Here is a 23,555-nt window from a genome sequence, read left to right as displayed (position 1 = left end):
CGGGGCCAATCCTTCAACGCCGTCAACACGAACCCGTTCTCCCAAAAAAAAAACACGTCTTTTTCTCGCGTCATTCGAATCGTAGAGGCCTCTAGGCCCCAATAAACCGCCATGGAGGGGGGGGGGGGGGGGGCTCAAAACCCTATGGTGGTGGTACTTCGCACGCGTCAACTCCGCGAGCGGGATACGTGGCCTCCCAACCCCCAGAGATCCCGGGGGCACCAGACACTCCAAACCCAGCTACCGACGCTCTTAGGGCTATATACAGCCTAATACAACCTTGAATCAGCTAGAGCAATCAGGGTAATCCAATCGGAGAGCCAGGGACCGCCAGAAACCAGGAGCTCAAGCAGGGCATCCAGCCGAGCAAGCGAAACGCACAATGCAACTAAGCGACGGAAAGCTCTGCAAAGAGAGCCGGTAAACGGATATAGACCTATGTAGAAGTCGATCAAGCAAATAAATCCCTTAGCAGGAGCTCTTGGGCTGGCTCAACAGGAAGGCCTGGAACATATACGATCGCAGCTAGCAGAAGAGCTAAACAGCTGGAGCGCCCAACAACAAGTCCGGGAAAATCTTTATCTCGAGCGTATCTATCTCTTAGAAATAGAGGTCAGCAAGCTCCGGTCAGAGCTTACAACAGTCCAACAAAAATGAAGACAAAACCACTGTTCGCATTAACAGATCTCCATCACCTTCTCCAAATTCAATCATTCCTCAATCCGAAACACAGCGAATAAGGCTTTATGCTGGGGCAACTATCGAAAATGTTCCCAAGCGGCCCTTACTTCCGAAGAATGTATGGCACATCCCATCTATCAAAGGAACCCCAGCTCCCCTGTTATATTATGAGAACGCCCAGAAGAATGCTTGGCATGAGAGGAATCCTAAGACGTGGGGTCCGGGATTTATCAAGCTGCTAATGAATGCAGACTAATGAAGCTTTCGGAACGGACCGGTGCCATGTACGGAGTAACTTGCACATACTTGAACTGTCTCAGATTTAACGGATTCCCCCATTCATGTGACTGGGACGAGCACATTCTAGCATGTCATACATGGCGGCCTGTGGGGTGATAAGAAGTTGTTGGTTACTTGCGCTTATCGAAAAGGGCTGCAAAACGTCCGAGTCAAGGCATCATTATGTACAACCCAATTTAGTAGGATTGGCGAGTCCTACTAAACTCGAAATGGAACTACGACTATTATTACTACTACTACTACTACTACTACTACCACCATTGCGAGTCGTATGGACCTGCCACAAATCCCGCCTCAAAGCTTTTCTACCTTCATTATGGTCTCTTATTTGACGCTTAGATTTTAAATGGGCTTGAAGCGGCCAAGGACTCAACATCAATGTCGGAGAGACCAGAACCTGGTCGAGCCTTCACCGACTCGATCTCGTCAACCTCTTGTATGCCTCATACTCACGACCGCTTAGACTGCCGTGCCGCTTTGGCCTTTCCATTTCTTTGCCTCTTTGCCCATAGATCCATGATTTTCCTGGAGAGTTCGTCTTCATCAAGGGTTATCGCGTACGTACATTCTATACTGTAAAGTTTGGGGAAGTGTTTCTCAAGTTGTCGAACATGATCATAGGGCCGACTGGGACAAGAAGTCAGTGAACCTGTTGATGTAGTTTAAAGTGAAAGGTTCTTTACCTCCATGAGAACATTCGTTCGAGGTTAGTGAAAGAGTCGATATAGAGGAGCTCGAGGTTCAAGAACAAGGGTGTCTTTTCATATCTGAAAGCCGCCAGATCACAGACATCCATTGTGTTACACAGTCGCAGTGACGGGCAACATCTGCCCAAACTCTTCAACGAATCAGTAGATAATGCAGAGTAAAATAGTCTGAGATTGAGATCTTCCAGTCGAGGAAAGTTTGTGAACAGCTCTTCAAAGTTGGCGTCTTCGAAACTTGGAGCGGTAAGAGAAGGCACGGCACGCCCTTCGATTGTCAGACATTTCAACTGCGTCAGGCTTTTGAGAGACAACAGATCCTCATTCCTGATCCTCATTTCACCCATGATGAAGAGTTTCAGGTCCTGTAATTCGACCAAGTTGGAGATATGCCTCAGAGCAATACTATCAAAATACAGGTTCTGTTCATCATCGTCCGGTTTCACTAGAGTTAGGCTTAACTTTCGGACAGATCTGAGCATGCCAACCAGTGATGAAAGCGCGGCTTCTGTGACTGACACAATGAGGGTTTGCAAATGCGGAAAAGGACATGGTTCGTTGATGGCGCTGATGGTATTTATTCCAATATCGTCATCGAGAGAAAGGAATTGTAGATTTTTGCGACCCGCTAGATGATTGAGAGTTTGACTGGTCACCAATGGTGATCCGATAGACCAAATAAATATCTCCGATACCGATGGGGTTCCTTGAAGAAATGCGAGGAAAGCTTCTGGCGTAAGATCAGGGCCCGGGAAGCTAAAGGAGAAGCTGTGCAATCGAGGGCAGGAGGTAGTAAAAAAGCTAAGTAATTCGGGGTCAAATGGGCCCTTCAGGTCGAGATGCCTAAGCCTGTCACCTGGGTAGCATTCCAGCGATGAAACAATATCTGCTAGTGCCAGCTTATCACGCCGGAGAAAGTTGAGGCACAGCGATTCCAGCTTAGGCCAGGAAAGATGACCAAATTCTTCGAAGTGTTGTGTACTAAAGTGTCGAATCTCAGAGGCGTAAATCTGCCTTCGATGCTTTGGGACCCTGAGGAAGGGCGGCGATGTCACACGCTGCCATACAAGAGAAATCCCACAGCGAAACCATTGTGTGTTGATGCGTAGAAAAGGGGCTATATGGGGCTCTGCATATTCCAGGATCTCCAGGATCTCCAGCACGATTTCGGAGGGGAGGTGCATCATGCGGACATGTATGGAGTAAAGTCTCGGACCTCTTGCTCTGATTGTCTTGATGTTGTTGTTGTTGTTGTTGTTGTCCTCCGCCATCGCGTGGGAGGAACGCGCGGTCGCGGCCCTACGGGCATCCATAGCTACAGTACGTACCACCATTCACCGCCTAAAGGCACATACTTACCTAGTGAATGCCCTTGTTCTTCTGCAGCCTCAATTCATCGCAGTCAACGTCAATACGTCATGATGGCTCAGGCACAGAGCCAAGCGACGTCAAACCCTGACGGCAGCGATGAAACTCGAGGCGACAATGACTTGGCCTGGTCGCCTGGCGACGGAATCTGTCCAACAACAGCACAGTTTAACCAGTGCTGTCAGTCAAAATATACCGAGTGGACAAATGCCACCTCAATTTACCCTGATAGCTACAAATCTTTAGACTTCTATACAAGAGCTTTCTTAGATCTCCTCAAAGACGTCCCTCCATTCTTTCACCGTCCTCCTGAGCCTGTTGACATTGCAGGTAAGCGAAAGCAATGGCTAATACTGAGATCTACCCTGTGCATTCATGCAACAGAAGAGGAGAGCTGCGATTATCCTCAGAAATCAATAGATTATCTGCAGTGCCTTGGATCGCCAAAACCTGTAACCTACAAGACGAAGACAAGAGACACAGCCCCACGTTCCTATTCTCCTTTCTGGAAATATGCTCCGTTCTGAGTACTTGTGGCAGAAATATGTAGGTCTACTAAAAAGCGCTGATTCAGCCGTTTATATGATCATACTCGAAATGAATGAAAGTCTTGATTCTTCTAACTACACGATAAAGAAGCCGATATTTATGCAATCTCAGAGGCTTCAGGATCGTCATAAAATGAGCGGAATTGCATGATCTATATCGTCATAAATCATACGGTTTATATTAATCGGTTGCATGATCGGTCCGGTCAAGCAAGGCGATGATATAAGCGGTTTAGTCATCTCCCGCGGCCACAGTACTTTACAAGCATTGTTTTAGCTTGGTCATATATTATTTCCCGTCGCTGGGTGGAGATCCTTCAACGGGCAGGTGAGGAAAGCCAAATATTGCACGACCGGGCTACCCAAACGGAGGGTTTTTTTTTTGGCCTATTGTCACGCAAGCTCGTTGGAAGGCGCGAGTAAAGAAACTAAACGCCTCTTTCTATTGACCATGGATGCTCAGGGAAGAGGGCTCCACTAGGGCCCAGTATGTTTATTGGAGAAAACTTTAGTCCCACTCTGTGTCAGCTAACTAGTTTCAGTAGGGTCGACTGGGTACCTGTCCCGCCGAATTCGTCTCTTGCGTTTGATACCCTTCTTAAATTCTGCTCATCGGAGGGTCTCCAAGCTGAGTGCCTCATTGGACTTGCTTCTGTTTTACTCCTGACGTCCGTGGCAGGCGATTTGCCGCCTCCAAAGTTTGCCCCTCCTGTATCAATTCCAGACATTCCTACTCGCCCCTCCCAAAGGCAGGAGCAGGACATGATATTCCAGGAACTGTTCCAATCGATCGACAAATGCATGTTTCTAAGCTCCACACGAGGCGCCCTCGAGTCGTTGCTTTGCAGTGCGTTCTTCGATCCCTCCGTGTCCTGCAATCTTCCTGGGGCTGCATCTTTAGGAATTAGGAAGGCCATTTCGACAGCGAACACGGTTGATAGCGAGCAGCTTCTCAATGCCATTACGTACATGAGACCCCACTTGAGTCTCTTATGGAATGCTGCAATTTGCAATGACCAGGCCAATGCGCTCCTAAATATGGCCCTCAAGGGCCTACCACCCATATGCCTTGTGGCGGGCTTCCTGACGGATACGAACCAATCCTTTCTCCAAATCGATTATCACGATTATCACGTAAAACATTTAGGGAATTCTCAAGTCTCCCGGGCAAAAGAATTTCAAACTTCCTTCTTTTGTCGACCAGATATCTCAGTACCATGGTCGCCAGCGCCTCCATTCGGGGCAACCACAGTTCAGAACCTCAGTCTTGAAGTGAGAGTTCATCTTGCACATCAGCACAAGCCACTTTCTTGAAGGCTATATTGGACATTGGAATCTGGGGAAAGGATACCGGCAAGCGAAAGCCGCCAAATTGTTCTTCAGGATTCTAATCTGTGTGGCTCCTATTGTGTCGACCAGGATAATGAGTAAGTCCAATTAACAGTCGCTTTCTGTCGTATTTTGCTAACATTCAAGGCTACCTGATGCGAAGCGAGATCTTGCCGATGAACAGTCGGGAGAAGCAACATCGCGCTTGTTCAATTGGCATCGGGGCTACGATAACGGCCTCTGGCTTGACGAAGGCGATGGGGACGTTGAACTTATTCGTAAACTGCAGACACACGCGTGGATTATCGATCCATACATGGGATGATAGCTCGGGAGGCACACCAGCTGAAGAACCAAACCACCGTCATTTTAATGTTGAGGATATATTGCAGTGGATTAGTGATGTCGAGAAATTCGGGCAGTCAGGGAAAAACAAGTTGATGAATAACCTCGTCCTTTATCTTCACCTCTAGGAACTAATTAATATAGCTTCCCTTCTTTACCTAATTTCAATCTCTTCTCAGATTTATGCAGGTCGACTCAACTAACTAAATCAGGACATTAGTTTATACCTGAATAGAATAGCCTCATAAGCCAGGGTGCTGCCTTAGGTCACCATACAATAACGTCTTGCTCTCTGCCTGGGGTACTTGACTGTACTTGATGGCACGGAAAGAGGCAGCTAACCCTAGACATTGGACCAAAATTGATATCAATTCAGTCCGTCAATCTTGCGCTTCCTGGGCGATAGAGCAATTCACTGATTCTTGATAGTTTATTTTTTCTTTTCCAAGAACGAAGATCATGTAGTATCTTTCTTACCCCTCTACAGCCCTGCATATGCAACCAAAGCAGACCAAGAAAGGCAGCCTCGTATCCCCCAGGCAGCAAGCACTAAGCAGGCATTCACGCTCTTAATCCCCCCTAATATAATCTCTCTGGTGTATTGCTTTATACCCCTCCATTTCCCCTCCTTAGCCTCTTTCTTCGAACCATCCATCCCCCACTATTACCATCACCATGGACGCACCCAATCCGCCCATCCACGGGCAGTCTCAGAGCCCTCTTTTCTCTCTGCCGCCCGAGATACGCCTACACATCTTCTCATTTGCCCTCACCAAGTCCCTCGATCCCGCTCACCCTTACAGCCCAGATACCTACTATTTCCGACCAGGCTACACGGCCCCGCGCCCCATCCATACCGCACTTCTCCACACCTGTAAACGCGTCTACGCCGAGGCCCGCCACTTCCCCTTCGTCAACGCCGACCTCACTTTCTTCCTGTGTTCTCGTGCCCGCGCGCCGGGGTTCATCCCTCTTCCGCAACTCCGAGAATTCCTTGCGCGCAAAAAGACCAAGCACGGCCCCCTCGAGACCTCGCACATCCAGATCTTCGCGCAACTATACGTCCTCGAACAAAACTCCGACTTTCAGGAAGTTCTTGATGTGGCCCATCTTGACCCGAAACGGGTGACGCTTACCATCCGACACTCAGACTTCTGGTTCTGGGAGGATTGGCAGAAACTCCACATGGATGGGGAGTGGGTCAACCGGGTCCGGTTTCCGAATAGTGTGGTGGAATTCGCCATCGAAATGGAGACGATCGACAAACGCGCCGAGGAAGTGAAGTATCTTGCCTCTGAGGCGGTCGATAAATGGTTCTTTACCCGCAAAGACGGGCGGATCCTCAGGGCGGAGAAATCGGATACGAGCACCTCGACCTGGACTGGTAGCTCGGTGCTGGATGATAAGCGGTGGATTAGAGATGAGGCAAGGCCTGGGGAGCTGGATTATCATGTCGTCACGAACCGGTGGAAACTTGTGCCTGCAGACGGGGTTGAAGCGCTAGGGTTGGATTTGAGCACGCCTAGACCGAGTCTGGATATTCGGGGAGGAGTTGGTCAGGAACCGCCCTCGTTGTATCGTAGAAATTCAATCAGCGTCAGAGAGATGCAGCGGGCGAATGTTACGAAAGAGACGCCGGTGGACGAGGTTCTACAAGCACTCAATCCCGCGAGACTGAATGGGCGGAGACTCGTGCGGAGTCGGAGTTTGAGGAGGGTTGAAACTTGAGGGCGATGAACCATAAAAAATAACTGATTTAGTTCGTTGAATCGGCTTGCATGAATCTGAGAATTGAAGCTGCCTCATTCCGTACCATCAGGATCAGTCAAGTGCCTCAGGCAGAAAAAAAGACATAATTGCTCTGGCTTATGCAAGCATTCACTCCATTTCGTTTACTTCCCAACCACTGCTACAAAGACTCTCTTTAGTGAATGCAAAACATCAGCTTTTCGTCACTTTGGCATCATCCCCTTCTTTCTATTTACATTCAATTTCCATTCAATCTCTGAAAACTTTCCACCTCTTATCGATTAGCCGCCTCAACCATATTCAATGGCAGACCCCCAGCGTCTTGGATTTCAAAGAAGCAGTGGAAGAGGCCATCGAGGACCACTTCGAGAGAATCATGGGATTCATTCGTCCAGATTGGGAATGAGATTAAATGAACGGGATCAGACCTTGCAGCTAACCACTTATCCATGTCGCTAGTGTCACGCCGCATGCTTCCCTTTCGCTCAGAGACAGGTTTACGAGGCCAGAAGCTACCAAGCTATCGCCATCTCGAATTCAGGACATCCTCGAGGTGACCCTGTCAGAGGTTGATCGTCCTGATTCGACGGGAGCTACTATTGTCAATGATTGGGCTACGGAGTCTGGCTTCGCATGGACCCGAGAGATAGTGGAAGCAGACTTTGTCCTATCTTACAGTGTCACACGATTGATGTTCGATCCCCATTGCCTCCTCTTTCTCTGTATTCTCTCATATCTCTCGAGCGAAGATATATGGAGCTCACTCGCCCTTGAGAAGCCAGTGGGAACTATCTTCAATGTCATATACGGACCACATGGGAACCGGGGAGCCACATTCTTTCGCAGAGTTGTCGATTATCTGACACAATTACACGACGATGAGGAAGACCCCAGTTCAAAGAGTCATTACGAGTCCGGGACGGTGTTGCTTCACTTAGCAGAGGCAATATTAAGCACATTGTTACAAGTCCAGGAGGCTACATTCAAGGCTGAGTTTAAACAATTGACCGAAACGCTCTGGACCTGTTTCTTTCTGGACGCGGACATTCATCACTTACAGAGCCCTGTCACACGGCTCGCCAGAGAAACCCTTCTAAAAGCCCAAGACATATTCCACACTGGGGATGGTATTAGCGTTGGCGCGCAGAGGGTGCTTGGGGCCCCAAAAAAAGCAAACAATTCCCAGCCTAAAATCCCAGTTGATCCTCCTGGGCAGCTCTCGCAGCATGGCATCCGGCATGACAACGACCATGCATCTATTTCGGATATCAATATTCTGCCAACGCTGTCTGAAATTTGGTACAGCCGCCGGAATGACTTTCTCCCCACTAAGGATGCTCTGTACTCCCAAGATCGGCACCATGAGAGCGCTGTCCGTTGTCTTCTTGACACCCATTTTCGTTTTCTCCGGGAGGATACATCGGGCGTCTTGAGAGACTTTGTCCGTGGTATTCTTGAGAATTGGGAGGCGCTTGTCTACGGAACCAGATGGCAAGACAAACGGAGAATACTGCGGTCTCATGTTCCCACTCCCGTTCGTATATATTACGGCGCCCGGATTCAAAAAGCCAAGTCAGACTGTATCAAAGGAATGGGGATTGACGTAGAGTTTGATCAGGTACCAAGGGCAAGGAACATGAGTGTTTGGAAAAGGAAGCAACACTGGCGCAATACTCGTGGGTTGAACGAAGGCGGGGCATTGTTGGCCCTTATCGACGCGGAGGTCAAGGATGACATCACCGTCATTTTCTTTCAGGTCTCCAAGAGGAACATTGACCCTGTAACAGATGAAAACGACAAGAATATCGTTCTTGACTTGGTGAGCAGCAGCAAAAGGGCTCTGATCTCCCTCCGCCTCACGAATCCCCCTTCCGGGGGCGACTTGGATGGCATCATTCATCTGGCAGATAATCAGTTTTCCTCCTCGGCCCGATCTCTGATACTTGTTGAATTTCCCGCTCTCCTGTTCAATGCCTTCGAGGGCATTCTACGGCGCCTGCAGGCTTTATACAAAAACCCCCAAAAGGTTCCATTGACTGACTGGATAGTTCCCCAAGACACATACCCCCCGGGATATAAGACAACGTACGGATACAAAGCGTTCCCTGTTTTCCCACCAGCATACCTTCAAAATGTGACCTTGGATCTTTCGTCCATTGCCAAAAATGAAGCGGGCGGAAATGCCGCGCCAATTACGTTTTCAATTGAACAAAATTTCAACATTTTGTGCGATGAGCTATCCAAGAAAACAACACTTGATATGGGCCAGGCGCGAGCGATGATCTCAGCATTCCAGAATAGCTTAGCACTCATTCAAGGCCCCCCAGGAACAGGCAAGTCTTACTTAGGGATTCAGATCGCAAAATGCATCCTTGCGAACCAAGATCAGTTACAACTGGAACCTATCTTGTGTGTGTAAGTCTCTTTCTTGATCATAGCTATCAACCAGAGTTTGTGACTAACCCACTTCCAGCTGCTACACGAATCATGCACTCGATCAGTTTCTACAAGGGCTTTATGACTCGGGAATATCGAGGATTGTCCGCATTGGTTCTCGTAGTGCTTCCCCACTGTTGGAATCACTCTCACTTGAGAATTACAAAAAACTTGAGAGGATTCCCCGTATATCGGGACACGGGAGATTAATTAGCGAACAGAAAAGACGGCTAGGCGAACTGGCTTGCAAAATCGGGGATATCTGCCAAAGGCTTCAAAGTGGAACCAATGGGCTTGTCATGCCATTTCTCAAAGATCGTCTTCCTATGCAGGAGGTACAGATCGCTGAGGAAGTGATGGTAGGGGATTTGGAGCCTCTTACTACTTGGGCTCGTGGGAGCGCCCCGGGCGACCTTAGTGGAAACGAAGAGGAGCGCACTATCGAACAGTTGCTCTCTGTCAACAAATGGACGCTAACGAATGAAGAGCGCAAGCGCTTACTTGAGTACTGGCACGAATCTGCTATTGAAGGACTGTGTTTCCAGCTGCGGGATTTGATGCAACTGCATGCTTCAAAGAAGAAAATGTTCACTTCGCTCTTCAATGCGGCAGACGCCCAGGTATTCGACCAAGTGGATGTTGTTGGCATCACAACGACCGGTCTAGCAAATAACGCTGATCTTCTGCGTAGCCTCCGCGCAGATGTGCTTATTTGTGAAGAGGCTGCTGAAGTACTCGAATCACACATTCTTACGGCGTTCTTGCCTTCTGTTCAACATGCGATTTTGATTGGAGGCCATCTACAACTACGTCCCAAAATCTCAACTCGACGGCTGTCAGCGGAGTACGATCTCGATGGTCCTAAATACAACCTCGACGAATCTCTTTTTGAGCGGTTGGCAAACTTTCGTCCTCCAAATTGCGCCATACAGACCGAAGAAGGCGACCACACCGCTGACACTATTCGCTTTCCTGTAGCGCAACTGGATCAGCAGCGGCGAATGCACCCATCGATTGCTTCTCTTGTCCGAGGAACATTGTATCCTGACTTATGCGATCATCCTGATACCCACTTGTACAATGAGATCTCTGGCTTCAAACGCGGGTTGTTTTGGCTTGACCATCGCAACACGGAAGATCCAGATGATCCAGAGGACCCGATGCAAAGCAAAACAAACACGTGGGAGGTAGAAATGGTTGTCTCCGTGGTGAAGCACCTGTGTAAGCAAGAGCACTACAAGCCAGGGGAAATTGCCGTTTTGACGCCTTATATCGGTCAACTGAGGCTGCTGGTGGCTCAAATGGACGGTATAATTGACCTGGTAATTGCAGAGCAAGATCTAGTCGATATTAATGAGCCTGGAGCACAGGAAGACGCAAACGACAGCAAACACAACAGACGAACAGTCGAGAAAGGAAGGTTGTTGGACCAAGTAAGAATCGCAACCGTGGATAATTTTCAAGTGAGATGAGCCCATTTTCATAAACTGTCAGAATTATGATACTAATTCTGTCTATCTTAGGGTGACGAAGCAACAGTTGTGGTAGTGTCGCTCGTGCGAAGCAATAAGTACCGCAACTGCGGTTTCCTTAAGACTTCAAACAGGATCAATGTTTTACTCTGGCAAGTAACTGAACGTTCATACCCCTTTTTTGGTATACTTTTCTCTAATTGTCATATTGGTTTTGCCCTTCAGCCGTGCAAAACATGGCATGTATATCATCGGAAATGCCGATACAGCGTCGGCTGTTCCAATGTGGTCGTCAGTTATCAGAATGCTAGAAGACGGCGGCAACATCGGGCCCAAGCTCCAGCTCGAATGTCCCCGACACCCCGAAAGTAGCGTCTATGTTTCAACTCCTGAGAACTTCTCAGAACTGGCTCCGGAAGGCGGGTGTGCAGAGCAATGTAGCCTTAGATTGCCTTGTGGTCACACATGCACTTTCAAATGCCATTCCAAGACACGGCATGACGTGGTCAAGTGCATGAAGCCATGTACGAAGATAAAGGAATGCGGACACTCCTGTCCCCAGCAATGCCATAAGATTTGTGATGAATGCACTGAGAAAATCCCCAATTTCCTCCTTCCATGCGGGCACTCCACCAATATTGAATGTCGAGATAAGACTAAAGTCGCCTCGATCAAGTGCACACAAATTGTTGTGAGACTACTACCTATATGTGGTCATGATGTCCTAATCAGATGTCATACAGACATTTCAAAGGCAAAGTGCTTTCAACCATGCCAGCAACTGCTAGACTGCGGACACACCTGTCAGAAGCCATGCTGGAAATGTTTGGGGTCAGAAGATCAGAGCTCTCAGGATCACCACACTTCCTGTACTACTGTCTGTGGAAGACCCTTTAGGACCTGTTCACACAGTTGTGTTCAACTCTGCCATCCATCGACCCCCTGCTCTCCTTGCGACCAGCCCTGCGAGGTGCGCTTCTTGCCACAGTATTTGTCCCAAGGAATGCAGCGACCCATGTGCTCCTTGCGCCGAGAAACGCGGATGGAGCTGCATTCATCGGCAAGGAAACTCTTGCAACATGCCATGCGCAGTTCCGTGCGACATACTCCCCTGTGACAAGCGTTGTGACAAAATACTACGCTGCGGACACCGCTGTCCGAGTATCTGCGGCGAGAAATGCCCTGGTCCGAATCTTTGTCGGACGTGTGGCAATCCGGATGCTCTTGAACAGATTATCAATTTTATTATGTTCGATAAGTACAGGGAAATTGACCTCGACGAAGACCCTGTGTGTTCCTCTCCTGTGGGCACTTCTATACTGTTTCCAGTCTCGACGGGATAATGGAGATCAGGGATTTCTACAACTTTGACCCTGCAACCGACACGATCATCAGTCCTAAATCGGTACATCGAGTAATGAGCGGCGACTCCAAGCTCCGCAGCTGCCCAGAGTGTCGTCTACCACTTAGGACATCTACCGTTACAACCGAATTGTGAAAAAGGCAATACTAGACGAGTCAACTAGGAGATTTATCATCATGGCAAACTCAGCCTACAAAGCGCTCATCGATGCAGTTTCAAAGCGTGAGATAGAGCTCGAAAATTGCAGATCAGATTTCCTCCTCCGCTGCTCAATGGCAGCAGAACAACCTGGAAGTTCCAATGTTAGAGAGTCCATCAATTCGTTCAAGGAAAAGGACAAACTGAATAAGAGAATCCACAAGTTCACGGAGTTTATGGCCGCTGCAGAGCAGCCCTATGGGAGGGTAAGCGCCTTGCTCGCGTCTTCGACTTCTCTAAAGGTTACTGTACAGGACCTCCAGATCGATGAATCAAAAATCTAGACTGGATTTCAAATTTGCGGGCAGCTTCTCCAGCTTCGCCACACATGGGCCATCCTATGGAACTACCGAATGATATTCACCGATCTCCATGTTGACCCGAATTTTCGTTCTGAGCTATGCGATGTGACGGCAAAACGACTTCAATCACTCATCGACATTTCTCTATCCATCCAAAAGTGTAGTAGGAAGGCGAAGCTCTTAGCACAAGAGGTAGAAGCGATGATATATTACGCATTGTTCTCGTTATTGTCTCTTAGTACTGCCGAGGCCAAAGGACAACAATTAAGTATTGAGGCCACTAATGAGCTCCACGAACAGGCATCTGCTACAATACGAAAGTGCGAGATTCTCCATTCCAACAACCCGGGCACCCTAGGGTTCTTGGGTGGCGACATCGAAAAGGCCAAAGGACTATTGAGCGGCGCGACATTCTACAGTTTCGTTTCAACGGAGGAAAAGAAACAGGTCTACGACGCCATGGCGAGTCAGTTCTCGGGGACCGGACATTGGTATTACTGCCGAAACCACCATCCTGTGAGTCCATTTTGCTATGTTAGAAAATGTATGAATTGCAAATATACTAACGTATCGATTACAGTTCACCGTGGGCGAATGCGGACTACCGATGGAGCAAGCTCGGTGTCCGCAATGCGGAGAGCCGGTTGAGGGGCTTGAACATGCTCCTTCTGTGGGAGTCACTAGAGCGCAGGATTTTGAGAAGCAGTTCGGTGGGAATTAATTTGCTGCGTTTACGTCATTTGACGGAAGAGATATGGCTCTAACTTATTTGTGCGATGAATTTGAACGGGATATCAGAAACTGTTTACTTGATGAATTTGAAATCGGACTTTTTTTTAGAAACTCTTTATCTCTTGGCTGGTCTTCGCGGAATCACGACGCTGGCACAATTGATATCTACCACTCGGCTACATCAAGCCACGGCTCCTCTTGAGCCAAAAAAAAACTACACCATAAACGGATCTCAGCCATACGGAGGGACAGGATCCAACAAACTTGTTTTATGCATACGCTGTAGCTCGAAATTGTCTTCTGGAATTATGGGCTCTATTTATGTCTATAATTTGAGCTTAGACACGTCCCCAGTGCCCCATAGGAGGTCATAGGGCCGGAACACCTCGGTCCGTTGGACGTTAATCACTGCTGCTGCTGCTGCTGCTGCTACTACTACTGGTCTTCGTGGTGGCAGTAGCAGTTATAGCAGGTTATAGCAGTGTATGGGAAGTTCAGTTCAAGAATCGAGAGGTTGGAACTAGAAACATACCATTTGAGGTCTACTTATATCTATTTTAAATGGTGCGGGTTTATCCCTCCCACAGACTAAAGGATGAATTATTTACATTCTGCGTATCGCTCAAATACTCCTCTTTAACGGAAGACCAATTCGCAAACACCTGATCTCGAAGTTGAGTCAATTCAATGACTCCTCCTATACGAGAATATCATATTAGGCTATTCTAATTAGAGATAAAATTATATACTCAGTATGCATGTTGATGCCAACATGAATGCTATCTAGTAATCGGGGCTAGTTTGATCTAGTCTATACTATCAATGCGTATTAGCCCAAGTGATACCTGACTGAGAACGAACAGCTTGACTAGACATACCTATAGTTTAGGGATCTATCCCATCACATCTGACAAGCTAAGGCCAGTCCAGTAGCAAGCTGGCTACTTCGGATTAACAACCTGCGGCAAAAGTGCGGGCTTACCAGCCGGCGCGATCCAAAAGACCGGATACCTCCGCTGAATATTATTCAGCAGCATGGCGACAACCATAAGCAACGTCGACGAGAGGAGCACCACCGGCAAATAATACCAGGACAGCTGCCAGACAGCCTCATCGACAGCAGGAAGCAGCGCCGTCGCGCCGGCCGGGGGGTGCGTGGTCTGGGTGACTTGCATGACCACAATGGCGACAGACGAGGAGAGCGAGGCGGCGAGCCAGCGCAGGGAGTTGAAGCGCTGTTCATCGGGCATGAGGCTGAAGAGTTTGGTGATGCATATTCCGACCAAAGCGCTGAGGAAATGCCCGAAAATGAGAGATCGGGGCTGCGCTAAGGGGCTGTCGATGACGCCGAAGCAGAGGACTGCTGATGCGCCCTGTTGGGTGCGACTACGGGGTTAGGAATATGAGGTATGTGAGATTGTAAACAGGTTACTGACAAATGATGCGATGATGGTGGGTACACCTCGGTCGAGGAAATACTGGGAGTAATTGAAGAGAGCCAGGATCACGGACAGGCCGCAGAACGCCGCGATGAAGGACCAAAGCCACGTGAGATACGGCGGAAGAGGCTTCGGAGTGATCGACCGGTAGCCGAGCCAACGGCTCAGCCAAGAGGGAAGTCGTGATAATTGGGACTCGGACATTGTAAAGGTGGTTAATTGGTCAGGTGCGAGTAAGAATGCAACGGAGTCGAGTGGTTTTTGAAGACGGACTGACTCACGGGCGAGCGGAGCTGCTTTGTTGATGGCGTGCAGAGATTTAGGGTTGCCCGCGGGCAAGTGCCAAAGGGTCTTACAACCGCCCGAATTAGACAAACGATGCCTTTAATCGCTCCATACCTCGTGTCTGACAGTATTCGAAGTCATTGAGGTCATTAAGAAGCTCTACATTCACTTAGCTGCCATCGTAAGCCTTAAATAAACTCCCTCCCCAGCAGAATGTATCCAGACTAAATGCCGAAAGATTTGCAGCTGTCAGATACCAGCGCTAACCGCATTCGGCTGGTGCATATCTCAGCTGCAAATCTGCCGCATGGCAGCTCAAATAGAACATCGCAATGGTTTTTTCCAATGGGAGTAGAATCTTTCAAATTCTACGTAATTTGATCCCAGCTCGGGTGCAATTATTCAGAATCCACTTCAGACTTCAAGAGGGTTAGTTTATTAAGTAACACTGAGATGTGTTTAGCATCAGTTATTTAGTCCACTTACCGCCGCAAACGTCAGGCCCTATGCCCGTGAAAAATGACATCATTGCCAATATTTTTCGAAGGTTTCATTGTAGCTATCTTCTTAAAGGTCAAATCATGATTTAGTCCTGATTCAATTGTTTGGAAATGCGTGGCGACACGGGGAACTGGACAGGGCAACACATATCTTGATTTCTGGACATATGCGTTAAAGTCGGTTCCTTCCCGTTATGGTAATACGCTTCGTTCATGCTCGGTGAAGTATGAGGTTCTCTCGTTTGCCTCAAGTTAAGGTTTCGGCAAGGATTCAAGTATTAAGTCGTATGTTCTTTCTTCAAATCATGATTTGCGATTCATCAGCCTTCTCACACAAACTTCTTGGCTATGATGTCGGATTCAATCAGCAACAGTGAGGTTTTCTTCACTGCTATGTCTTCTGTGAAACAGCTCCACTGCCGGACATTCGCGCTCGTGGAAGCGATCTCCGCCACACTACTGTGGACTCTGACCATTGGGATATGTCTTATCGGTTGGGCCCTTTTTGGTCGCCCGCTACAGGATAGCTGTGGCAATAGGATTCCCAAGGGCCCATTAGGCCTGCCTATCCTGGGTGAGCCAATTCGAACATCTTAGCAAAAATGGTTCTAATCCACTATCTCAGGATCGTTTCCCTTCTTGACCAGGTATCCAGAGCTTACTCTTGATTACTGGGCCAAGAAGTTTGGAAATTTGTATTCATTCTGGTTGGGTAATCGGCTGTTCGTAATTGTGTCGGACCCTCATATTGTCAAAGATTTGATGGTCACCAATGGCAGTGTCTTTTCATCTCGGCCAGATATGTTTGTCAAATGTCAAACTGTCTTCGCAGGCCGAGGCATTGCCACTACTCCGTACAATGATCGATGGTAGGTGCCGCTTCACCCTCGGTCAGGAGATATTAACCTATTCCATGAATCAGGCGTAAGCATCGTCGGATTGCACTATCATGGCTGAGCCAAAAGGCTGTCGACTCTCACACAGAGACGGTCGATCGCGAATCTATGTCCTTGATAAAAGCAATGTTTGATGGAAGTCAGCAAGGAAAGGTTCCTGTTCGCCCTCATGTAAGGCCCCACCCCGTCTTAGTTGTACATATACTCATACTCCCGTAGTCTCAGATCGGTCGTTGTCTGTTTAACGTCATGGCCACGATCACCTTCGGATTTCGGATTGATAGTATTGAACATCCTCTTATCATGCAAGCATTAAAGCTGAATCGCGAGTTCATGTCAGTCAATGTAGTTCGGCTTGCGGGCAGCAGCTAACCGTTCATCGAAAGGAATTGCACTGGTTCTGTTTCGAATCTAGTTGACTTTGTTCCCCTGCTGCAGTATTTCCCCACACCGATGCACGAACGTGGCAAAAGGATTCATCGAGGACTAGTCAATATATACGGAGGACTTTTCAAGAACGTCGAGAAACAACTTGAAGAAGGAAAGCCGGTTCCAGATTGTCTTGGGAAGACTATGGTCGAAATCCAAGACAAAGAGCAGCTGGATGACTTGGACATGACGATGCTTGCCTCAGCCTTCATGCTCGCTGGTGTCGAAAATGTAAGTTTTGATTATTAATTCTTCTTCCAATGATCCTAATTCCTCGTACAGCCAGGTGCACTCTTGCAATGGTTTTCCGCGTTGATCCCCACTTTCCCCGAAGTGCAGAAGAAGGCGCAGGCAGAGCTCGACCGGGTGGTGGGACGGGATCGCTTGCCCACGATTGACGACGAGAAAAGCCTGCCATACTGTCGTGCCATCATCAAAGAAGTCGAGAGAGTCCACAATCCATTCTGGTTGGGAACGCCTCATGCAACCAGCGAGGATTTTGTCTGTCGGGGTCAATTCATTCCCAAGGATACAGTGGTTATTATCAACACTTGGACCATGCATCACGATCCTGTGAGGTATCCCATACCCGACCTGTTCAATGTAAGCCATCCTTAGTCAAGTACTCCGGTGATTGATCGCTAAGTTATGCAGCCTGACCGGTATATCCACGATTCCTTGAAGTCAGCAGAGAGCGCTCATTTGGCTGACCCTGAGAAACGTGATCACTGGATGTTTGGTGCCGGGTATGTTTCCTATCCCTTTCCTGTGGAGACAGGCTAACCTGTTAGACGTCGGATGTGCCCCGGTGTAAATTTAGCGGAAAGGGTGATCTGGCTGTCCATCTCTCGTCTACTCTGGGCTTTCGATATGGTCGAGATTCCAGATGAACCCATCGATCGGAAGGACTACGATGGCAAGTCAGCTCGATCGCCGGTGCCATTCCGCATCAAGCTGACACCGCGCCATGCCAACGTAGCTAGAGTGCTGGAGGGTATCGCGATTTAGTCAGAGATGGAGTAGTTTGGTAAAATATATTTCCCGATGACTGTTGGAAATCCTTCAACTTTGCGATGATATAAAAATCCGAATAGATACGTGTTGGATGCCAGAAGATTGTCGAGAGTTGTACGCAGTAGAGATAAAGAAACATGAGGGATCACATGGCAAAACAAACCGTTGGTGTCTGATTTTAAAGGCCCTAAACTTCGGTTGCCATTACGTCAGCCCTCGGCAACCAACACCGAATCTCGGCATCCGAGGGTTTCTCGCCGAACTCTGTCTTTGAACTTCCCTCACAGCGCATCGACCTGGAATTCTCTGTCCTACGGAGTCCTCTCTTGGCTCATGGTCAAGCAAGGGCACTATTACACTCACTAATGAATCGCCGGCGAGTCCGATCCTCCGAGCAGCCCAGGGAAAGGCTCTCCAAGCGGCGGAAGTTTGTCGCGTGCGTGACCCACTACCCTATCCCTACGCCGTTCACTCACAATATTGCAATTACAAACTCATATCAAAGCTCTACAGGTGCCAGCGCTGTCATACACATAAAATCAAATGTTCGGGCGACCTACCTTGCGCCAAATGTCGACAAGTGGGCTGCGCCGATGACTGCGCCTACGAGGCCCGAGACCGCCAGGTCAAGGTGAACGAAAGGTACGAATGCAGAATATGACTCACGAGCTACGACCTGGTCTAGAACCATGACCTAATTGCGTGTCAATGCATAGCTATCTGGACGAGCTCGTGGCAGAGAACCGACGGTTGAAAGAACAGTCCGCCTCGGCGTCACATACCGAAGCAGATCGCGACAACGCCGAGAACGGCCCTGCTCGCCCTGCAGACGCCACGGACGGGCCAGACGAGGGCAACACCAGCGTGCGCAATCCGCTGATCGGCGATCGTGCCTGGTTCCATCGCTACGATCCCTCAACGCCGCCTATCTACATCGGCGAGGCGGCCTGTACGGCGTTCGCGACTCGATTCCGTCGCTTCCTCACGGGGAACAATGCCACCGCGCATATCCCGCGCACGCAGTACGTCAAGGATGACTGTATCGCTGCGGCCAATACGGCAGACGTGCAATGGCCGAGTCTGCAGCAGGCGCGTCTCCTTGTGAAGATTGCCATGCAGCAGGTCTGCCATATTTATCATTTGGTCTTGCGCAAATCGACGCTGGAGAAGCTGGAGGACATCTACCGCACCGGAGATTTTGAGTGCACGGTCAACAAGTGCAAGTTCTTTGCTCTCTTCGCTTTCGGGGAGGCCTATTCTATGCGAGCTGAACCGTCTACGGGCTCTAGAGTTCCAGGGACAACGTACTTTGCTCGTGCTTTGAGTTTGGTGCAGTTGCCGCCAGAACGGACGAATATCACACATCTTGAGACTTTGCTCTTATTGGTTTGTGCCCTAGACTCAATGCAGATTGGCAATTACTGATGAGCACAGTCACTGTTTTCATATTATCTCAACCGACGGCATTCGTCTCTTGTTCTGATCGGCACAGCCATGCGCCTTGGTCTATCCATCGGCATGAACCACAACATCCCGGAGACGCAGCTCATCGACCCGGTGGAACGACAGCATCGACTGCGCATCTGGTGGACCATCTACGTCTTTGATCGCATGTGGGGATCCAAAATGGGGCAGCCGTCGCAGATTCTCGACGATGATATCCACTTGGACATGCCGTCAAGCATCACGCCAGCGCAGCTGCACGACGAACAGTTCTCGGATACTGATCATCTAACTGCAAACATCAATCTCGCGCGCATTGTCGGCGAGACCATCGCCAAACTGTACAGCCGCCGCAAGTACAGCGAGACCTTTCTTCAACGGGTCCAGAAATTGCTCAAGGCATTGAAAAACTGGGTGGAAACTCTACCGGAACATCTACGGTTGAACGAAGACGATCTCGAAGTCAACCGCAAACCGATCAGCTCCTTACATCTATCTTTCAATCAAGTCAGTACCCATCCTGTCTCGGATGAAACCCTAGACTAACACACAGGACAGTGCGTCATCCTCACCACTCGCCCAACCCTCCTTCATCTCCTCATCAACAACCGCACCACCGACATCTCCCAACCCGTCCTCACCCTCGGCGAAGCATGCATCCACGCCGCCCGTCATTCCTACTCCGTCATCCTCACCAAATGGATTAACGGCTCTCTTCCCGTCTTCGGCTACTTCCACGCCCATTACCTCTTCTCCCTCGCCCTCGTTCTCGCCATGGCGAGTTTCCTCCCCATAGGCAGCCCCTCGGACCTCGGCGCCTTCGAAACCAGTCTCGAGATGCTCCGCTCCATGAGCGAGAACGGCAACCTCGCGGCGGCAGAATTCCATATGAATCTCGTCCAAGTGAAAGAATGTCTCGATCAATACCGCGACGCTCATCCATCCTCAAATCCCTCCTCCTCCTCCGCCTCCTCCTCCGCCTCTAACCCCCATGCCCATCCCTCCACAAACCCTCCCCTCACCTCAACAACACCCTTTGTCGAATCCACACCAATCCCCCTCGTCCATCAACCAACCTCGATCCCCAACAATTCCATCATGACCCCCGAAGATGAACCCCTCGGTTTATCCAGTTACGCTCTCCCACCTAGCACGACGGCAGCCGGTGCACCAGCTGTGCCGGGGTTCACGACAGCAATGGCGTTCATGGAGCCGACGATGCAGGATTTTCTGGCGCAGTCGGATTTCGATCTGGGGTTGTTGCACCCGGTGGATACTTTTATTAGTGAGGAGAGTTTTTATACGAGTCAGGGGATCTAGTTCTTGTTCTTCTTTGGTGGTGAGGCATCTGGTATGGGTATCCTTTATGGTAAACGGTAGTTATGTATGTATGTCGAATAGAGCAGCTCAGTTCGGTTTCTTACTTTTCTATTGTACTGGACATAAAAAGCATGTCTTATCTTTCGCTTTTCAAGCCTGTTCTCATTGATTCATTAGACTAAATCACATTATATAATCTATCTACTTTTATTCGTCATAATAATCATCATATCTATATGTCCATGCCCGAGAGGTATCAAAAAAAGTCTATGCAACGAATGCAACGCAAAGCCCGAAACAACAAATCCCTCTCTTCAGGTAACCCAAATTTACTTCCCCCCATCAATAGGAATCTTCCTCTCCACAGCCCGCTGCATATCAATACCCCATCTCGTGATCACAAGGACCAAACACCCGCCAATGAGGGAGAAGATCACGCCTGTATTCATTTCTTTGCGTTAGTATTTGTTTGGATGGTTGTTTGGTATGTTTATCTCATTCTGCCCGAAGGGAAGACGAAGAATAGGATAGAGGGAAGAAGAAGGGAACGGGAACATACAAATCGTAAACGTCCATCCCACCCCGATATGATGAATCACCGGTAACACGAGGGCACTACTCCCCGCGGAGAATATATACTGAATGATGTATTTTCCACTGATGACTTCGCTGCGTTTGTGTGGGAGGACTTCTACATTCACGCATTCCAATCAGCATCAATAATCTGCAAACTCCGAAAGTTGGAGTCGGATGAACAAGAAAAGAAAAGAGAGGGGGGAAACAAACCAGCTACATAAGTATTCAACCCATTAAACGAGCCCATGAGGCCCCAACCCCCAAAGAACGCCGCCACAATCGGAACCGCCATGCCTCCCTTCTCCTGATCCAAGGTCCAGCCATAGACCAGCGCCGCGGCAGGCAAGACGCCAAAGAGGGTCGCGAGACCGCTGTTCAGACGGTCCTGGGGCAGACGCAAGCCGTCGCGCTCGACGATCCATTTGCGGACGGTACGGTCGGAGAATTTCCCGCCGACGATGCTCCCGATCAGGAATCCTGCTCCTGGGGCGAGGTAGAAGAGGCCGCTGACGAGGGCGGTGGTGAGGTGGAAATGTGGGTTGAAGATGGAGCGCGCGGAGGTCAGGATCGAGTATTGGAATGTGGAGAGGAGGCCGCATGTTATATCCTATTTTTGCATCATTAGTTTTGCGTTCCTTTCTTGGGACCAGTGTTGGGGATCTCTTGGGGGAAGAGGTGATATTGGGGGAAGACTCACAGCAAGTAGAATATTAGGATAAACCAATAACCGTGCGATATGCACTGGATTGAACATGCAAATGACCTCTAGAACCGTACGTTTCGGCTTCGGTTTCTCGGTCCCCGGACCGGCCTTTTCGTCGCTCGACTCGGCTTTTCCTTGGGATTTGATCTCCGGCACGAACAGTAGAGACAGAATCAGGCCGAATCCGGTCATGGCGACTTGCAGCCAGTAGATGATGCGCCAGCTAGCGAAGGTGACGATGATGCCGCCGATGCAGGGTCCTAAATTACAGTCAACTTTCAGTACTTCTTTCTTTTCCTGAGGGTTTAATCCCATATAAGGTAGTTCAATGACCACATCATATAAGAAAGAGAGAGAAAGACATACCAATCGCCGGCCCTGTCACGGTACCCACCATGAAGAAACCAACCGCCGTGCCACGAACAACCTAGCACCAAGATCCGTCAGCAAGCCAAACTCCACCAAAAAGAAAGAAAGAAAGAAAAAAGCACCAACCGGTTCAAAAATATCCGCCAGAATAGTCTGGCCAGACACCATAAACGACGTCCCCGTCAATCCCCCCAGCACGCGAAACGCCGTAAACATCTTCATATGGACGGACGCCGCCGTCCCCACCGAACAACCACAAAGGACCAAGATAGCGATATTGAACGACATTCTCCGCCCAATGAGATGATTCAAGGGCCCCCAGATCAGCGACGAGAAACCCATGGCCAGCAGCACGCCGGCATTGGTGACGTTCAGGGTCTCGGAGGTGGTGTGGAACTCGGCGGCGATCTCTGGCGTGGCGGGGAGAAGGGATGTGCTGGAGAAGGTGACAGCGAGGGTCATCCAGCTGACGACGAAGAGGATGATGTTTTTGCGCCATTGGGGGAGGGAGTAGCCATCTTGGGGGTGTTTTTGGAGGATCAATGTGGTGGCTATTGTCGTTGTTTGGGATTCGGGGTCGCCCATAATGATTGGGCTTAGTTAGGGTTATGGGTGTAACCGTTCACTTCTTTCAGGAAATATATATCGAATGATGCACGATAGGATTTCTTGAATTGAATCACGTTTTATGACTGGAGTTGTAAAGCAATGGGGTCGGAATAAAACAAATAGAAAAATCTATCACTCGACTCTCGACACCAGTTCGACGACTAGAGCTATATATCGCAAACCGGATTCTTTTCCGCTCGGCATCCCGTTGTGCGACCGAGCCTATCGCAGCCCGACTCGAGGTGCTCGGCTTCCCTGGCCGAGGTGGAGCTTTTAGGCACCTCCACGTCAAACACGTTGGATGGGACTAGCCGGCTAGGCGTTACAGAGCTCTACCATGCATGGTCTAGACGCTAGAACAGTATACTTCAGGCTGTTATACTCCGAGTTCAGCAAAAATAGAGAAAGTAAGGAGGGAATATCAATTGAAGATCGCAACTATGTA

The 23,555-nt window shown here is 49.1% G+C and overlaps 7 protein-coding genes across 7 annotated transcripts; 4 read left to right on the top strand and 3 right to left on the bottom strand.

Annotated features, from left to right (window-relative positions):
* Nucleotides 1-1,660: 1,660 nt before the first annotated feature.
* KD926_000622 (uncharacterized protein) lies at nt 1,661-2,956 on the bottom strand (the record flags this gene model as incomplete). Its single annotated transcript, XM_053104423.1, has 1 exon — nt 1,661-2,956. One exon carries the CDS (start codon nt 2,954-2,956, stop codon nt 1,661-1,663), a length of 1,296 nt encoding a protein of 431 aa, XP_052952316.1.
* A 1,100-nt stretch (nt 2,957-4,056) lies between these two features.
* On the top strand, nt 4,057-5,255 carry KD926_000621 (uncharacterized protein; the record flags this gene model as incomplete). The annotated part of the gene is made up of 4 exons (XM_053104422.1): nt 4,057-4,088; nt 4,147-4,873; nt 4,985-5,028; nt 5,078-5,255. 4 exons carry the CDS (start codon nt 4,057-4,059, stop codon nt 5,253-5,255), a joined length of 981 nt encoding a protein of 326 aa, XP_052952315.1.
* Nucleotides 5,256-5,950: 695 nt separating this feature from the next.
* KD926_000620 (uncharacterized protein) lies at nt 5,951-13,516 on the top strand (the record flags this gene model as incomplete). The annotated part of the gene is made up of 9 exons (XM_053104421.1): nt 5,951-6,974; nt 7,534-9,439; nt 9,498-10,880; nt 11,158-11,355; nt 11,676-11,763; nt 11,830-12,117; nt 12,403-12,699; nt 12,802-13,311; nt 13,376-13,516. 9 exons carry the CDS (start codon nt 5,951-5,953, stop codon nt 13,514-13,516), a joined length of 5,835 nt encoding a protein of 1,944 aa, XP_052952314.1.
* A 952-nt stretch (nt 13,517-14,468) lies between these two features.
* On the bottom strand, nt 14,469-15,170 carry KD926_000619 (HPP family protein; the record flags this gene model as incomplete). Its single annotated transcript, XM_053104420.1, has 2 exons — nt 14,469-14,900; nt 14,964-15,170. The coding sequence occupies 2 exons, from the start codon at nt 15,168-15,170 to the stop codon at nt 14,469-14,471; spliced, it is 639 nt and encodes a 212-aa protein (XP_052952313.1).
* A 929-nt stretch (nt 15,171-16,099) lies between these two features.
* Nucleotides 16,100-18,084, top strand: KD926_000618 (cytochrome P450; the record flags this gene model as incomplete). The annotated part of the gene is made up of 8 exons (XM_053104419.1): nt 16,100-16,325; nt 16,377-16,620; nt 16,674-16,818; nt 16,867-16,982; nt 17,034-17,307; nt 17,359-17,679; nt 17,731-17,822; nt 17,868-18,084. The coding sequence occupies 8 exons, from the start codon at nt 16,100-16,102 to the stop codon at nt 18,082-18,084; spliced, it is 1,635 nt and encodes a 544-aa protein (XP_052952312.1).
* Nucleotides 18,085-18,455: 371 nt separating this feature from the next.
* Nucleotides 18,456-20,853, top strand: KD926_000617 (transcription factor domain-containing protein; the record flags this gene model as incomplete). Its single annotated transcript, XM_053104418.1, has 4 exons — nt 18,456-18,721; nt 18,807-19,476; nt 19,525-20,040; nt 20,092-20,853. The coding sequence occupies 4 exons, from the start codon at nt 18,456-18,458 to the stop codon at nt 20,851-20,853; spliced, it is 2,214 nt and encodes a 737-aa protein (XP_052952311.1).
* A 329-nt stretch (nt 20,854-21,182) lies between these two features.
* KD926_000616 (putative MFS transporter) lies at nt 21,183-23,086 on the bottom strand (the record flags this gene model as incomplete). The annotated part of the gene is made up of 6 exons (XM_053104417.1): nt 21,183-21,292; nt 21,413-21,544; nt 21,640-22,036; nt 22,127-22,392; nt 22,499-22,559; nt 22,628-23,086. 6 exons carry the CDS (start codon nt 23,084-23,086, stop codon nt 21,183-21,185), a joined length of 1,425 nt encoding a protein of 474 aa, XP_052952310.1.
* Nucleotides 23,087-23,555: the final 469 nt, after the last annotated feature.

This window comes from Aspergillus affinis, assembly GCF_023601865.1.
Source record: "Aspergillus affinis strain CMG 70 chromosome Unknown NODE_111_length_120642_cov_87_870800, whole genome shotgun sequence".
Classification (NCBI taxonomy): Eukaryota; Fungi; Ascomycota; class Eurotiomycetes; order Eurotiales; family Aspergillaceae; genus Aspergillus; species Aspergillus affinis.
The sequence above is the reverse complement of the archived record's forward strand: the minus strand, read 5'-3'. Positions and strand labels throughout refer to the sequence as shown.